General features: G+C 36.7%; 1 protein-coding gene across 41 annotated transcripts in view; it reads right to left on the bottom strand.

Annotated features, from left to right (window-relative positions):
• TRDN (triadin) overlaps positions 1–19,129 on the bottom strand; it is a 414,851-nt gene that overhangs the window by 354,725 nt on the left and 40,997 nt on the right. For all 41 annotated transcript variants that reach the window (XM_055535018.1, XM_055535007.1, XM_055535006.1 and 38 more), the window contains exon 2: positions 5,346–5,555. In XM_055535018.1, the coding sequence (XP_055390993.1) occupies positions 5,346–5,555 (210 nt within the window). The remainder of the gene's footprint in view (positions 1–5,345; positions 5,556–19,129) is intronic.

Genomic DNA, 19,129 nt, shown 5'->3' with positions numbered 1-19,129 from the left:
AGCACATATTAAAAGCTACTTCTACTGTGCTTCACAAGTAGATTATATACAGATCAACCAAATCAAATTCAGAAAATAGGGAATTGAGAAGATTGCCCAGATGAGAATCATTCTTCCCAATCCAGTACTCGCTTATGAAAACAGATTTTCATTTCTCTGTAAACATTTTTTAATATATTGGAGTTGCTTATCTACTTTTCTCAAGTGCCAGAGCCCAAGGACAGTAAACCTGCCTGGCCTTCAGAACTGTTTCTGATATGCTTTCTTCTACCACCAACCTTGTTTTTAAACATTAACAATACATATTTCAAAGACTATTATGCAGTACAGAAGCCTCATCATAGTAATAATATTTATCCCCAGTAAATGTTTGAAAGGCACCAATTAAAAATAGCATTAGAAACATAAGAGAATCATTTACATTTTGAAACTCTCAATGAAGTGAATGTTTTTTCTGCAAAAATGTTGTTGTTGTAAAAACAACATTAAAAAGGGAGGTTGAAAACATAACAAATGGAGAAAAGAAATCAGAATTTTAATATAAGTGTATGTATACTATCCAACCAGTGGTTAATATGAGTTAGAAGTTTTATGCTGTAATTATACAATGTCCTTGAACTTATACTCCTTTGGTTCTAGAAATTATTCAAATTTTAATTAGCAAAAAGTATTTTAATTTCTTATTTGAAGAATTATATATATATATATATATATATATCTCATTGAGAATTTTAGTTTTGAGATTTTTAAGATTTCAAATTCATTAGAGAATATTTATTTTCCTAGATTGGAGAAGGAAATGGCAACCCACTCCAGTGTTCTTGCCTGGAGAATCCCATGGACGGAGAAGCCTGGTAGGCTGCAGTCCATGGGGTCGCACAGAGTCGGACGCGACTGAAGCGACTTGGAAGCAGCAGCATTTTCCTAGATATGGCCCCATGATACCAGCCATTCCAATATACCATCTTTCTCTTTGCACCTGTCTCTCTTTGTCAAGTAAGAGAATTGAATGCTACTTCTTTAGATTTAAGTATTTATCCAAAAATACATAACTTGGCAATATAACTTTCTGACAATATAATATGTGGTAGCCAACCACCACATTGGCCCCAGTGATTTTTGCCTGCGGGCCCTCATACCACAGTGCAGTCTCTTCCAACATTGAGTAGGGATGAACTGTGTGACCAAAAGGATTTTACAGAAATGGCAGTGTGCGATTTGCAAGTGTAGGTTATAAAGGGCATTGTGACTTCTGTCTCGCTCTTTCTTGGATCACTCAGTCTAGAGACACCAGGTGCCATGTTCTGAGGACAAACCAGCATTAACCTGACAGCCGAGTGAGTGAGACATCTTGCCAATGACTCCGCAACCCCAGAAAAATTTTCAGATGTCTGAAACCCCAGCTAGTGTTTTCATGGCAACCTCAAGGTATATCCTATACCAGAACCACCCACCTAAGCCATCCCCAAATTCCTGACCCACAGACACTGTGTAAAGTGATAGTTATTTATTATTCTTTAAACCTCTTACTTTTAAGGTAATTTACTATGCAGCCATAGATGACTATTACAAAATATGACAAGTATCATTTCATCTTATAAACATATTTAATTTTCTTATTCTAATTTTGTTCAATTTGTAGCCCACTAGGCTCCTCTGTCCATGGGTTCTCCAGGCAAGAATACTAGAGTGGGTTGCCATTTCCTTCTCTAGGGTATTTTCCCGACCCAGGGATTGAACCCAGGTCTCCTGCATTGCAGGCAGATTCTTTACCATCCGAGCTATAGGGAAGTCCCAAAATTTGAAGAAGAAAATGGCAACCCACTCCAGTATTCTTGCCTAGAAGATTCCACTGACAGAGGAGCCTGGTGGGCTATAGTCCATGGGGTGGCAAAGAGTACAATATGACTGAGTGACTAACACACACATAATTTTGTCAAATTAAAATTACTTAAAATTAAATTACTTATTACTTTTTTAAGTTGCTCAGAAGCTGGGTGAAATAAAATTTTTATGATAAATATTTGTTTCTTCATAATTACGGAATTATTTCAAAATCAAAATATCAGCATTATTCATTCCTTTAAGCAATATACAGCAAAACATATGCTACATGACAGATACTCATGTACAGAGATGAATAAAAGAGTTTCTTCCTTGAATAAGTTTAAGTTTCTGAATGAGATGGACAAGTAAACAGATATTAATAATACAATGTGATAGTTGCTGATAATACTGGTGCCCATAAGGGACTAAGAAAAGGAAAGCATGGCGCAGCGAGTTTTTCCTAGGAAATCTGGAAACATTTAGCAAAAAAGGGATGAATTTATCCTTCAAGAAAAGAGGAATGAATCTCTTACTAGTGATATTAAAATGTATACAGTACTTTGTGATAAACCAGGTTCTGTTCTGAACACTCCACAAATAAATTCATTCATATGATTTCCTTAATAATCTTATTGCATGGGTACTAATATTATCCCCACTGTTTAAATGATGAAACGGAAGCAAAGAAATTCCAAGCAACTTTTCTCACAACAGCTAGCAAGTTCCAAGATCTGGGTTTATTAATAATAGAGAGGAAATCCAGTACCAGAGTAAACATTCTTAGCCTCTTTCGTACACTTTCTGCTATACTGGATCATGGAATGGGGAAAGGACAGCGTGAGCGGAGGCGGGGAGGAGTGAGAGTGTATGTGCTCCTAGGGAAGGAAAACAGGTGAGAGCAGTGGGAGGTAGCATGGGGCACATGAGTGGAATCACAAGATAAACATAAAGGGCCAAGCCAAGGACTTGAATTTCATGCCAGGGGAGCTGTACTTGGCAAAAATACGTGATGAAATTTATGTTTTATAAAGATACCTTAAGGGCAATGTTAAAAGGGAGAGACTGGATGAGGCAGGCAAGAAGAAAGTGTACTAGCACCCTTGAACGACAATCAAGGTCTAAAGTGTCGTAATGGAGACCATGGTCATATGAGGAGGAAGCAAATTTATGAGGGGCACGAAGGCTGGCTGGCATACAGTATGGTAATTGATCAGGTGCCCAGAAGATTTAAAAGATGACTTGCAGGTTTCTTTTTGCAGGGAATGGAGAGATGGTTAGGTCATTAATAAATATAGAGAACTGGAGGAAGAGTCTTCACAAAGAAGATGTACTTAATAAGCACTTCCTGAAAGAAGAAATGAAGTAGTAGGAATACAGAGGTTATTTTTTGCCAATCAAATGCAATACCAGTAACAGAGGCATTATCCATAGTTTCTCATTACAGTAGTCCAAGGAAGCTCTACTGTGGACTGTAAGTGTGTCTTGCATTCAAATAATCTAACCTGAAAGTCTAATTATATGTAGCTGCTCATTTTATCAAATAATTAAGGACAAACTCAACAGTAATTTCTTTAGTACACTTATTAAAATAGTAACTTTACAAATATTAGATTTACATGCAATTCTAAAATACATCTACTATAAAAATTGAAGAACTATATTTTATGACCATATTTGGTTCTAAAATTTGAATGAATGAAATTCTTATAAAGAATGGATGAAATATCACAGTCAATTAGGCTCAAGGGAAATGAAATCTCCTAGAGGAATGTAACCAACTGATTTTCACTTAAAATTCTAGGTCATATTTTATATTATTCACATTTTTAACAGTATATTCTTTTAAGAGGCTGCCTTACACACAGTATCAAAACAACTGCCTATTTAAAGCAGATGCTCATGGCTCTATATAAACAGCCCTTTTGCTCTGGTTGACATCGTGGGATTTGTCTCTCTGTTGTATGATGCTCATGCTCACTTTAGCCCAGCTACAATGCTATGGGGGCAGTCAACTCAGTCACACCTCCATGTCAATAAACCCAACCATACATTTTTATGACTTCCCCTTACTCCTACTAGCATTTCTTTTAACTTAGCCATTTCTTGGCACATATAGTAGATACTTGATGATAATAACTGTTGAATAAGCAAAATACCATAATGAGAAATAGAGGATCTCTTACTATATAGAATGCAATATAACAGTTTCTGTGCTCTACTGAATCCACTCCTACTACAGAAAGAACAGGTGGGTTGGGGGGTGCTCAGTGCAAATATGAATGAGCACATTAAGAGGTTGATGAAATGTTTTTGCTTATGCTACAAAGGCATAAGCATAAACTCATTCATCTATTCATTTAATACATACAGAGCACCTGACTGATTCCTTCCCTCAAGGAACTCAGTCAATAGAGCGTGGCAGATGTGGAAATAAACAAATATAATTTAAAAAATACAAAAAGACCTTGAACAAAGAGATGAACAACATACTCAGACATTGAATAGGCCACAGTGAAAATCTAAATTTCATTACTTGTGAATTTCCTGCGTGTGTATGTGCTAAGTCACTTTAATCGTGTCTGACTCCATGCGATCCTATGACTATAGCCAGCCCGGTGCCTCTGTCCATGGGATTCTCCAGGCGAAGATACTAGAGTAGGTTGCCATGCACTCCTCCAGAGGATCTTCCCAACCCAGGGACTGAACCCATGTCTCCTACATTGGCAGGTGGGTACTTTACTGGGAAGTAAAGTGCTATACCTATCTCACTTCAAATTATAAAAACACATGGTGGTCATAGTATCTCATTACAAATAATTAGAAAACTCAAAATAGGGGGTTTCAGTGGGAGGAGCAAGGGCTTCTCAGGTGGCTCATTGGTAAAGAATTCACCTGCCAATGCAGAAGACATAGGAGATGTGGGTGGTTGGGAAGATCCCCTGGAGGAGGGCATGGCAACCCACTCCACTATTTTTGCTTGTCCATGGGGACACAATGAGTCCTACATGACTGAGTGACTGGCTATTCATTCAATGGGAGGAGCAAAGAGAATATCTGGGAAGGAAGCTTGGAACCAGATGGTGAGGGGACTTACACAATTTTCCATTTATCCAAAAGTGCTTTATTTGGTTTGGTTTAGTTTTATGTTACCCCTTACACTTTACTCCTTTATAAAGGAGTACTAATCAAGTATAAGATCTACAAATTATCCTTTATTATTGGTTGAAAAAATCCCTATTCCCAAACCAAATATCCACCACCACCATGCTTTGGGAACATTAACCTCATGGGACTATAGCATTCAGCTTTTAATCAGCTCTTCAAATAAGGCTGCATTTGAAATCTATAAGGAAAACAGACAAAGAGAAGAAGGAAAGGTGAAGATGGGAACTAGCCCTCAGTGGCCTTCAAGCATGTCTGTAGTAGGACGCTTTATTTGCTGGGCAAAGAGAAACAAAGCTAGAGCTGGAGAAAACACCGCTTCTTTTCATGTAAGGGCCAAACTTCATGGACCTTACCTGATAAGTTTTTGTAATCCACTAAGTCAAACATAACAACGGCCACAGCTGACCATGTGATGATGAGAGCGATGACCAGAAGCCAGGCTGCTGGGGAGCTGAATGTCGTCACTAGGTCCTCTGTGACTGTCCTCTTGAACACTTTTCCAGAGGACTTGGGCACAGATCCATTCTTGCTGTCTATCACAGTTGTGGTTGTAGATGCATTTCCTAATCAAACATTTGAGAAAGGAGAATTACAGTTTAGAATTTCACATCAAATATTGATGACAAAAAACCCCTCACAAAACACAGACTTATATAAGTACATATAGCTCTTTTACCGCACTTTCTATGGCAGAGTACACCCCCTTAGTGGTAGGGCCAAACTCCCTGCCCATTACCACATTTTTACTTCCTCAGCATTTACCCTGCACTCTAATACCCATAGGCCCTCATAATTGGCATTCCTAGTCTCCTAAGTTCCATAAATACTGCCATCCAGGCCACAAACCTTGGCATCACCTTCAATCATTTTTACATCTCCCTTACCACCGCCTTTATCCACTACCATCAAGGGCAATGGCTTTTTTGGTCAAGTTGCTTTTTAATACCTTTTTCATTTATTTAGGTTCATACGTCAGGTCTAAATGCAAGCAAAATATCTCCTCTGGGAGAGAAACAAAATCAGGGATAAAATAGTTCAAATGGATGAAATTCCTTTTGGATATCCTGGTTTAACAGCGTAATTGACCCTCTATTGATGTCATTCATTTTTATTTGTGAAAGGGGCACAGAAAATCTAAGAGATTAATGTTGGAAAAATCTTATTATATCCAAAAACTTTTTATATTTGCTTTTAAAAGTCTACACATTTATGACTGAAAATTCAAAACTATAAAAAATAGCAAAATACATAAATAGATAATTATTTAGACTCTTTATTAAGTAATAGTTGATTTATTTGTGTTCTCAGCACCTCAAAACAACTGTTGACATATTGTTCTAATTACACCTACTTTTTGGCATATGCAAATAAATACATAAACGTGATTTTATTTGTTCCTGACGAGTCATCATCATACTCTCTGTTATTTTTTTTACTAGGTGATATATAATAAACATGTTTTCTTGCTGTATGTATTCCATAAAACACCACTTAAGTGGCTACATGGCATGTCATTCCGTGGCTATGCATAATTTAGTCAAACAGCACTCTACCCTGGAACATGGCAGAAGTTTTCTCAGCACTTATTAATGATTTTTCTATTAGGAGAATTTTCTAAACATAGAACTTCTGGGCAAATAAAATAATTACTTTTATATCTTTTGAGAATATATACATATATTTGAAAGTCTATTTTAGAAAATTGTATATGCAGGCAGTCTGTTTCCTTATCCTTGACAACTCTGGGTATTACCAGTGTTCAAAATATGTGTTATCACATAGTAGGATAATTCAACTTCATTGGCAATTCTTTGATTATTAGAGATAAGCTTTTTATATGTTTATTCTTCATTTATATTTCTTATCTTGTGAAGTTTTTTGTTCATTTTTCTAGAAAGCTCCTTTTGGTGGTTTATTAAATTGTGTTCATATGTACATATATATAATGTATATGTAAGTATTTTGTTTTATATATATGTATGGCATCACTGACTCGATGAACGTCTCAGTGAACTCTAGGAGTTGGTGATGGACAGGAAGGCCCGGCCTGCTGCAATTCATGGGGTCGCAAGGAGTCGGACATGACTGAGCAACTGATCTGATCTGATCTGATCTGATATGTACATATATAGGTTTCCCTGGTGATTCAGTGGTAAATAATTCAATGCAGGAGACATGGGTTCAACCCTTGAGTCAGGAAGATCCCCTGGAGGAGAGCATGGCAACTCCCTCTAGTATTCTTGCCTGGACAATCCAATGGACAGAGGAGCCTGAGTGGCTTTAGCCCACGGGGTCGAAAAAGAGTGGGACACGATTTCGCGATTAAAGCAACAACAAATGTACATATACATATATGCATGTGTATGCATGCATGTAGACATGCATGTTTATAAATAAATACACACTTATAGGATAGTACTGCTTTAAACTTATATTGCAATTTTTTTCCTTCAACTGTTTACCTTTTCTTTTTAATGATACTTTTATGTATAAATATTTAAAAATTTTGTAACTCATGTTTCTCCTGTAAAGTTGCTGCCTTTGCATGCCCAGAAAGTTGCCTCTCAGTGGAGAGCAGGCATATATGATTATATCGATAATCTTTACTCATAGAAACTTATCTCAAGAGGAAACATAGAGATAATTTGAAATAAATGCATCATGTTTTATTTAAAAACAATTGAAAACCAACCAGAAATTATACAGACGTGAAGTAAATGCCTAAGTGCTAAGGAGAAAAAATACTAACAATCCAAATATTTTTGCCAACATTACAACTTAACAACATATTTCATATACTTTAAATATGAGCTACATTGTCTGCAACAATTAAAGAATTACACATCAGGAAAGTGAATTTTTTGATTAATAATATTTTAATATACATAAGAAAATATTTTCAATTTTATCTCTAAATTATATTCCCAATTTCTTTTTTAAAAAAGCAAATTCTCAAACTTCTGTGACATTAAAATTTTTAAAAAGTTTTTTTTTCCATTCCTCACCAGAAACTTTTTTTGACATTTTTCACAAAATAAATTTCACCTAAATGGAATTACTCTTAGAATAATCTTCATTATCATCATCATTACATTGCCCACCATTTCCACAGGATTACAACCACTACTGTCATTAAAAGGAAGGCCTAGAAGCACAAGATTAACCTTAGAAGCAAAGGTTGAGGGCCTAACTCCTAATAAATGCAGACATTTTTTTCCACTTTATAAGCATACACATTAGGCTAAGACATTTCCAACGAACCAGAAAAAAAAAAAAAAGAATGTTATAATTCCCTCACTGTCTTTTCTAATCAATATATTTTTTGTAATATAGGAAAAGAGGAATGCATACTTTAATTGATTCATATTAATGGATACTGTTACCCCATTAACAAAATTAAGAGAGATGATCAATAAAAATAGTTACTTTTGTTATAGTACAAAAATTATCAGTGTAACTGAATTCTTTAAAAGTACAAAAATAAGGTTTGAACCCTCAAACAGATGTGTACACCAGATACTTAAAATATAAATCCAGTTCATAAGACAATTAATTGACAGAAGAAATGAAAATAACGCATGCAAATTAAGTATTCTAGTTAATAAAGTTTTACCCTTTTGTTTCTTTACCAATAAAATGGTAATTACCTCCCCTATATATTAAAAAAATAAAATAAATGACATAAAATCTAGACTGACTAGGGGAAAGAAAATCAAACACATTCAAGTGTATACATATATTAGTAGGTATTAATAACAAACACCTGGAGAAAGAAAGGGCCATCCAGGATTCTTGCCTGGGAAATCCCATGGACAGAGGAGCCTGGTAGGCTACAGTCCATGGAGCCACAAATAGTCGAACATGATTTAGCGACTAAATAACAGTAATAAACGGATGTAACTAGTGCAACTATTTTGAGATGACAGTGGTGAATCTAGGCATATATTTTTAAGAGTAAAAAGCTGATGAGAAACATCAGCAGTTAAAAACATTTAATTAAAATTTTAAAACAACTCTAGGTATAAATTAACAATAGTAACAATGAATTTCTGTCTCTGAAAAACTATGTGAATACATATCTCAAGCTCGAGAACTCAATTTAGTTGAAATGATATCAAGATGGAAAAATAACTTTAAAAAACAGATTTCACACTGTACTTGAGATGGTGTTCAAAGAAGAAAAAATTGGAAAGAGCTCATATCATATCCTCTCATTGATTTTGGTGTCAGATTCCCATCACTTCTAAATGGCAGTTCTGAAAATGGATGAATGATAGAAGTGCTTTGAAATGCGATTTAAGACTCAAGTGGGGCTACAAGTGAATCAAATCTTTGGAATAATGATTTGCAGGAGAATAAGTGAATTGTGAGTGTTTAGGAGAGGCCCACCTGAAAGCTAATATGTTGCTAATCTCCCAATTTTTAACCTCGGAAGGCTTTCTACTACAACTGTATAGAGAACATGGGAAGAATTGCTTTTGCTCTTCAGAGTCACTTCAGTGAACTGTGTATTAGGGAGTATTTCTGCAGACAATGTAGTACACAGCTGCTTGGTATCTTGAAACTGAATGAATAAACTTAGTGAAATTTGATACAAAATTAGTTGAACCCTGGTCACATTTTTAAAAGACAGAAAATTTTAATATAGTAAGAATTTATATATTTTCTCCTTTTTTATCAGAAAAAAAATGAGAAACTATAAATTCAGGAAGTAATGCAAGTTTTGGAGAAGGCAATGGCACCCCACTCCAGTACTCTTGCCTGGAAAATCCCAAGGACGGAGGAGCCTGGTGGGCTGCAGTCCATGGGGTCGCAACAGAGTCGGACACGACTGAGCGACTGAACTGAACTGAACTGAATGCAAGTATAGAGTTAAAATATGACTTTTAATTGCTTAAAGAACTGCTTTTAATGTATATTCTAAATTTTATTTCACCTTACAGTCCTACCTAAACAATTATGGTATGATATTTTAAATAAATACAAAATAAAGTTAACACTAAGCAATTTTTAAAATCTTTTTTATGTCTTCCATCTTCACATCTTCAAAAATTCTACTTAAGATTAAAAAGTGATGAAAACATATTCTGAGTATCCAACAGCAAAACCATAAGCAATTTGAAAGTAATCTGAAGGTTATTTTGTTTAAGGAAAATTATGTGTTGCCTTTGTTATAGAAACACACTAGCTTGTACCTTTCAATTTCCATTCACATTTATTTATAGATGCCACACACATGCACAGCCAAGAGGAATAAAATTGAGGGGAAATAAATTGCCTTCTCTGACAGCTGGTCAAGATAAATGCAAAGAACAGAGTGTGTAATCTGAGATTATTTAATGTTTGAGAAGCACTTTGAAGATGACAAGAGCTAGTTATTGATATGGCAGAAAAAAATGAGAGGAAAATATTACTGAGTAATTTGACATGGGTGATGCTTCTTGAAAGTTGGTGTCTCACAATTGAAGCAGAGCAGTGAGGGTATATGACTGTATTTTCCATGACTACTTTTTCATTCCATTCCTTTTGATTTCATACAAATTACTTTGATTGCCAGATAGCCAGAATCAGCTTCAAAAGAAGTGGGGCTCTGGCTGGAGGGCCAAGAGACTGCTCTATAAAATAAAATTAGGGGCTGTCTATGTAGTGGTTCCAAAGACCAGCTTCACAGACAGGTTATGCATTGAAGAATAAATCACAAGCCTTCTGAAAGAACTCACTTAACCTCCTCATGCCTTGTTAATCAGATGAGGAAACCGCCATGCACACTCGACCATTATTACTCCTCTGGGACAATAGCAATGCACTCTCCTCCAGGATGCTCAAGAAAGACACCTACACTCTAGAATGGAATAAATAAAATATTGCATATCCATTTCATAAAAGCATTAATTATGAATTCACATTTAATTGTGAGATGCAGTTTATGGAAAATTCTAACACTAAATTTTTTCTTCAAAAATCAGAGAGCAAAGAAGAGAGGGGGAGTATATATTATCCAAGGAAAAAAATGTTATTTAAAAATTATATTAAGAATGTAAATCCCAATTACAAGAATGACCTTTACTATATTTTTAAGTGTTCCAGAAAACATGCACATAAGTAACAATTTTGGAGAAACTCTATTAAAAAGATCCTTAAGCAAATACAGTTGAAGAGTGAAGATTTATATATTTTTTAACTTGTATATTTTATTAATCCTAGTGTTTGAAGAATATCTATATGTATAAATCCTATATTGATAACAAACATGGTTATCAAAGGGGAAATGCAGCAGGGAGTGAAAATCAGAAGATTGGGATGAACACACATACTATATATATAAAATGGATAACCAATAAGAGCCTATTATATAGCACTGGGTACTCCACTCAATATTTTGTGATGACTTATATGAGAAAATAATCTAAAAAAGAAATAATATATGTATATGTGTAACTGAATCACTTTGCCATACACCTGAAATTAATACAACATTGTATTAATAAATCAACTATACTACAATAAAAAATGTCTATGTATCATATGCAGAGATCTGTAACAACTAAATCATGCTTCTTCTTATATATATAAACTGAATGAAAATGGATTTTGAGGGCAAGATAAATCATGACAATTCACAAAAACAATCTTTATCAAAATAATCCTAGATATTCTAATTGATATACATATGTGTGTAGTATCAGTAAACCATGAGTAGTAATTTAACATAATTTTTAGAAGAATCTAGATTCTAAGCACTTTAAAAGAAACTATATATTCTTTCAAGGTAAAAACTGCTTTTGTCTTAAACCAGAAACTGACCCCCTGCCAATTTCAATGAAAGTCCTAAATTGCCATCTTTTCCCCCAGATCTGGGGCATGTGATTATTATAATATTTCAGAGGATGATTTGGCTACCTAAGCTACCTGGGAGATGGAGAGATACACACCTCTATTTTATTTTATCTAGCACTCCTTCCTACCTACCCACTGCCTCTACTCTTCCCGCGAGTGAATTTCTTTTTCCAGGGGTGAGATTAGAAGGTGAATCCTCCCTCAGCCATAGCAATGGGCCTTTAAGACAAGCCTGGCCATCAGAGTATTTCGTCTTGCCCAGGACTGTGAAGGGATGAGGCAATCAGAAACCTCCTCGTTTTTCATGAAACTGTTGGAGGACACTCTTTCTGCTGGGCTTGCCAAGCTGGTAGGATCTGCCAATGGCTCTCTAGCCCACCAGTTAAAGAATCTGCTGCTAGATGGAAACAGGCAGAGTCTAGACACCACCATGTGGGTTCATGGTGCCAGCTGTGTTTAGAGCCAGATTGATCACTGGACTTTCCAGTTATATGAGAATATATAAACTCTTTTAATTTGGTTGAGTCCACATTACCAGCCATCAGGAATTCTGATCGATGGTTTTGCTTCTGCTAGGAATGTAAATAATTATTTTCCTTCATTTGTTTGTGTCATAAGGAGTGATGATCAGAATGATCTAAATATCTAGCTTTTCTTTTTGTTCTTAAATCATATCTGAAAGAAAACCTCAAATCTCACTCATATATTTTAAGTGGTTGTGCTATTATGGTCCTAAATGAAATGAGGTGTTCTGGTCAAGGTCAAATTTTAATATTAAAGGGCTCCTTCCAGGAGGAACTCCCTTGTGTTCTGGGTGAGAGGCAGGATCTCCCTCCGTGGGCAATGACCTCTCGCTGTGACCCCCTAGCTCCCCTCCCAGTACTCTTTACTGCCAGGTAACAGATGTCTCTTCTTGCATTGGCACCAGTAAGCCTCCTTTCCCCCTACCTTTTGAACTTTTCTTTTTCAACACAGCAGTTCCTCTCCATTCAGAAAACTTGCTTTCCAACAAACAGCAAATTGAATTTAAAGGTGAAAAGCAATGATAAGTGCATAACTAGAATTCACTTTATGAAAACGTACTGAACTTAAAATACATTGTTTTACCAATCTAAAGTGGGTAAGGATTTCTGATGAATTCCTTTTTTTTATTTCTATTTAAAAAAAATAGAAACTCCACTCTTTTTCTTTTAAATTAATTTATTTTAATTGGAGGCTAATTACTTTATAATATTGAGGCAGTTTTTGCCATAAATCGACATGAATTGGCTCTGGGTGCACATGTGTCCCCCCCATTCTGAACCTCCCTCCCACCCTCCTTCTCACCCCGTCCCTCTAGGTTGTCTGAGAGCACCGGCTTTGAGTGCCCTGCTTCATGCATCCAGCTTACACTGGTCATCTATTTCACATATGGTAATATACATGTTTCACTGCTATACTCTCAAATCATCCCACCCTTGCCTTATCCCACATAGTCCAAAAGTCTGTTCTTTACATCTGTGTCTCTTTTGCTGTCTTGCATATAGGATCTTTGTTACCATCTTTCTAAATTCCATATTATGAGTTAGTATACTGTATTGGTGTTTCTCTTTCTTACTTCACTCTGTCTAATAGGCTCTAGTTTCATCTACCTCATTAGAACTGATTCAAATTCATTCTTTTTAATAACTAATATTCCATTGTGTATATGTACCACAGCTTTCTTATCCATTTGTCTGCTGATGGACATCTAGGTTGCTCCCATGTCCTAGTTATTGTAAACAGTGCTGCAATGAACATTGGGGTACACGGGTCTCTTTCAATTCTGGTGAAATTCCACTCTTAAAAGCCAAATTCTCTTTCAAGAATTGCCTCAGATCTCAACTCCATAATGATATTCCCTTGATCTTATTAAGTGAACACTACTGTTCTTATTTACTATTCTATAACATATTTTATTCAGAGAAGGCAATGGCAAGCCACTCCAGTACTCTTGCCTAGAAAATCCCATGGATGGAGGAGCCTGGTAGGCTGCAGTCCATGGGGTCGCTACGAGTCAGACACGACTGAGTGACTTCACTTTCACTTTTCACTTTCACACAATGGAGAAGGCAATGGCAACCCACTCCAGTGTTCTTGCCTGGAGAATCCCAGGGACGGCAGAGCTTGGTGGGCTGCCATCTATGGGGTCGCACAGAGTCGGACATGACTGAAGCAGCAACATATTTTATTAAGTGGATTAATTTCACATGGATGAAATTATCCCAATTCTTCTATAGTTTTTGTTTTGTTTTCAACAAAGTTCCAGGTTGGAAGCAAGTCATTTACCCTTTCATAGACCTTAGCACAGCACTTATTTTACACAATGTGGCCCCAATAAATATTTAATGTGAAAAAATTCATAAGTTTTGCTAAAGAGAATCAACTAAAGAAACTATCATGATAAATAGCATCTATTTCTACAGATAGAAGGATCTGCAGGATGCAGTGAATTTGTAAGAAATAAAAAAACTTAAAAGTGGTCCATTTTCAAGGGTTTTTGGCTTTGAGTGGAAAAATTACTACCAGCCAAACTTGCTTAACAGCTTACTTATGTATGCAGTGTTTGTAAGGATTACAAAACGGGAAAGTCTGGGCAAACAAAGGGAGGGTGGGATGCCTAGGATTTTCACACGGACTCATTCTATTGGTGAGTTCAACACAGAAGAACAGGAATAGGGTTTCATGCAGACTCATTCTATTGATGAATGCAAAACATAAGAATGGCGTAGGTGCACAGGAAAGGAGGAAACAAGAGGTCAGGGAGGGGCCCGCCCAGAAGAAGGGAGGGAATAAACGCAGGCAACATCCCGGAGGACTGTTCACCCCACAGTACTCAGCCAGTGAGGAACTGGGGGAGGAAATTGCACACGAGGAGACAAAACTGCTTGTTGTAATGCCACTGCTTGTGCCTCACCAGACACCGGATCTTGCAAGACCATCACTGAAGCCTTGCTTCCTGCTGCACCTGGTGTCTTCAAGTCCATTCTTTGGGTTTGGGCCAGTGGCTTTTATTTCTGACAATTTCGATCCAGAAATAAATATAAACCAAAATATATTTTTATGACATGAAACAATGTTGAATTAAGATATATATTTACTGATAGAAGTTAAAGCACATCTATTCATAAATTTTGCCATATGCAGCAACATAGGTGGACTTGAAGAGTATTCTAAGTGAAATAATTCACACAGAGAAAGATAAATACTATATGAGGTCACTTATACATAAAATCTAAAAATACAACAAACTAGTGAATATAACATAAAAGAAGATGTAGAGATACAGAGAACAAACTAGTGGTTACTAGCAGGGAGAGGGGAGAGGAAATGAAGGGGCGGGAAGCACAGACTACTGCGTATAAGACAGGCTCCAAGTTGTTTTGTGCAAAGCAAGGAAAATAACCAATATTTTGTGAGGACTGTAAATGGAAAGTAAAATTGTATAGAATTAAAACTGTATAGAATAAAAAAAAATTAATGTTAAAAAAATTGTTCAGGGTGCATTTCAAAAAAAGTGGAAAGTTTAGCTGGTCAAAATAATTAATTAAGGCTTCCACAGAGGAGGAAACATGAGTGGGGCAGAGAAAAAGATGTTCAATCTCCTTGACTAAAAAAGCTTTTATTTACTAAATAATGCCAATAATTAGGAAGAGACACTCTTTTCCAATGAGGCAATTAAAACATTATTAAGGTTGTTAAATCTCCAAAAGGTACAACACCTGGGAGAGGTTTCTACAGGCAGATTAGGCAGAATAAGTGTGCAGCTGACTAAAAGTGCTGAGGATCAAGTTACAAATATGTGACGCAGTTTCCTAGTCAGCTAGGGATCATCACAAAATACCACAGGCTGGGTGCCTTAAACAACAGGAATTGATTTTCTCACAGTTTTGGAGGCTAGAAGTCTTAGATCAGGGTACCAGCATGCTTAGTTTCTGGGGAGGACTCTCTTGCTGGCTTGCAGATTACAGCCTTCTCACTGGGTGCTCACATGGGAGGGAGAGCTCAGCAAGCTCTATACTGTCTCCCTGTATAAGGGAACTAATTTCATTATAAGGGCTCTACCTCTGTGACTTACTGCTACTGCTAAGTCACTTCAGTCGTGTCCAACTCTGTGCAACCCCATAGACAGTAGCCACCAGGCTCCCCCGTCCCTGGGATTCTCCAGGCAAGAACACTGCAGTGGGTCACCATTTCCTTCTCCAATGCATGAAAGTGAAAAGTGAAAGTGAAGTCTCTCAGTCGTGTCTGACTCTTAGCGACCCCATGGACTGCAGCCCACCAGGCTCGTCCGTCCATGGGGTTTTCCAGGCAAGAGTACTGGAGCGGGTTGCCATTTCCTTCTCCAATGCATGAAAGTGAAAAGTGAAAGTGAAGTTGCTCAGTCACGTCAGACTCTAATGACCCCATGGACTGCAGCCCACCAGGCCCCTCCATCCATGGGATTTTCTATGACTTAACCTAAACCTAATTACCTCCAAACACCTTATCTCCAAGTACCATCACACTGAGGAATAAACAGGGCTTCAACGTGAACGTGGGGGACACAATTCAGCCCACAGCCTGCATGTTTCTGTTTGATTATTTAAAAATTACTCAAACAAATATTGATATAATTAAGCTTAATAGACAAAGCTATTTTAATAGAGTTATATCTTTCATAATAAATTAAAGGAAATCATGGCCATGGCCCCATACTACCAGTATATGCCTAAGTAACCCAAATCAAAATGTCAGTGGAATAGCTTTGTGATGGAAATTAATTAACAAGACCCATGATGTGACTTTTTCATGGCAATGATTTTGAGAGATTCAATCAGATTCATTTTAGGAAAATAACCCATCCTGACTTCATGAGCCCAGAAATTCTTATGCAAGAAGATAAATCATTTTGGGATCTGATTTTCTCAGTTTGAAGTTTGAATATGGGATTGATAGAAAATTTCCCAAATTCTGTGGATTCAATTTTAGGCAAAGAAATATTAGACACTGGTTCCTAGCAAATATGATTTGAATAGAATAGACATAAGATCCATGAGTGTATTTAGTTCTTTTGAAAAATTAATCTTCTAGTATTTTATGTTCAGGTTGACATGTTTTCTTCCTGTGCCAAATATATAATTGAAATGCTTTACCTAGCCCCGGAAATTTTCCTGCTAAATAGCCCACTGTCATTGAATTACAAACCCCTTGAAAGAGAAAAGGTCTGAGTAATGAACCTGCTATTACAATTTGGGAAAAAAATCCTAAATTCAATGCTTCAACATCACTAACTTTCCACAACTTGTTGACTCAAATGCGTGTTTTTTACTTTATTTTTCTTAAATTTTCATGGAAATCAACTCTTCTATAAGAATTAATCATCTCCAGCTGCTTTTACGTCAGAGGCGTCGAATCCTTCCAATGTGGAGTCACAATAGCTTTTACTTTCTTTCCATTAAGAGAGTGTAACAGTCCTCCCTGCCCCAAAAGAGCACACAGAATATTTATACTCTTTTCATTTGAAGGTACTCTGTAATAATAATAAGGACTTCAAGGAATGCTTCTGCTTAAAACTACAGTCACATAAAAATGATTGGTTTCTCACACTGCATCACCTACTTTCAGGAAACTTAAGGAAATGCAGAACTTTCAAGTTCTTTCAAGAAATGCAATACTTCTTTCAAGTTTACTTCTCTGAGTGAATTTTTAGGCAATTGTTTCATGAACCAACCTGGTTTATTTTTGACATAGTTCATGTTAGTCACAGTCATGTCCGACTCTTTGTGACCTAATGTCTGGCTCCTCTGTCCATGGATTTCTCCAGGGAAGAATACTGAAGTAGGTAGCCAATCCCTTCTCCAGAGGATTGTCTTGACCCAGGGATGGAACTCAGGTTTCCTGCATCGCAGGTGAATTCTTTACCATCTGAGCCACCAAGGAAGCCCTATTTTTGACATGGTGTTGCTTTAGTCTCTAAGTCGTGACTAACTCTTTTGACTCCATGGACTGTAGCCTGCCAGGCTCCTCTGTCCATGGGATTCTCCAGGCAAGAATACTGGAGTGGGTTGTCATTCCCTTCTCCAGGGGATCTTCCCAACCCAGGAATTGAACCCAGGTCTCCTGCATTGCAAGCAGACTCTTTACCGACGGAGCTACGAGGGAAGTCCACATTTTTTACATACTTATATATAAATAAGGGCTTCCCAGGTGGCACTAGTAGTAAAGAACCTGCCTGCTAATGCAGGACACATAAGAGACACAGGTTCCATCCCTGGGTTGGGAAGATCCCCTGGAGGACATGGCAACTCACTCCAGTATTCTTGCCTGGAGAATCCCACGGAAAGAAGAGCCTGGTAGGCTACAGACCATAGGATCACAGAGTCAGACACAACTGAAGCAACGAGGCACACACCACACAAATATAAACAAAAGTAAATCTGTGTTTTCTATTTATAAGGAAATTTGTATCCATTGGTTGGAAAATAGTGATAATTCAATAGCACAAAATTTTCATATGTGCATGTATATGGATAAAGATATTTTAGATTATATAATCATTAAGTAGGGATATAACTGATTTTATTGAATACCTCAGGGCTTTTAAAATAAATAAAATTTACAATGAAGTACCACTGTTTTCATGCATCTGTAATTATTAGTAATATAAACTGACACTGTCTATAATCACTCCAGAATTAATGCTATTGCCATATTTGAATTAAAAGCAGACACATAGATTTTTTTAAAGTTTTTATTGGCGTATAGCTGATTTAAAATGCATTAGTTTCTGCTGTTCAGTGAACTGAATCAGTTATACTATACATATATCCACTCTTTTTTAGATTCTTTTTCCATACCAGTCATTACTAAGTATTGAGAAGCGTTTCCTATGCTATACAATAGGTCACTATGAGCTATCGATTTTATATATTGTAGTGTATATTGATCAATCCCAATCTCCCAGTTTATCTCTCCCTCCTCCTTGTTCTTTACCCCTGGTAACCATAAGTGTGTTTTCTACACCTGTGACTCTATTTCTGTTCTGTAAATAAGTTCCTCACCAGGCTCCTCTATTCACAGAATTCTCCAGGCAAGAATACTGGAGTGGGTTGCCATTTCCTTCTCCAGGGGATCTTACCAACCCAGGGATTGAACCTGGGTCTCCTGCATTGCAGGTGGATTCTATACCATTTGAGCCACTAGGGAATCCCCAAAATACCCTTCTGTTTCTGCCCGGTTTCAAACAGGGGAACCTTTCACATGTTCAGGGAATGTAATAACCACTACACTATGGAAACCA

Source organism: Bubalus kerabau, chromosome 9 (genome assembly GCF_029407905.1).
Source record: "Bubalus kerabau isolate K-KA32 ecotype Philippines breed swamp buffalo chromosome 9, PCC_UOA_SB_1v2, whole genome shotgun sequence".
Classification (NCBI taxonomy): domain Eukaryota; kingdom Metazoa; phylum Chordata; class Mammalia; order Artiodactyla; family Bovidae; genus Bubalus; species Bubalus kerabau.
Note: the sequence above shows the minus strand (reverse complement) of the source record. Positions and strands in the feature narration are given on the sequence as shown.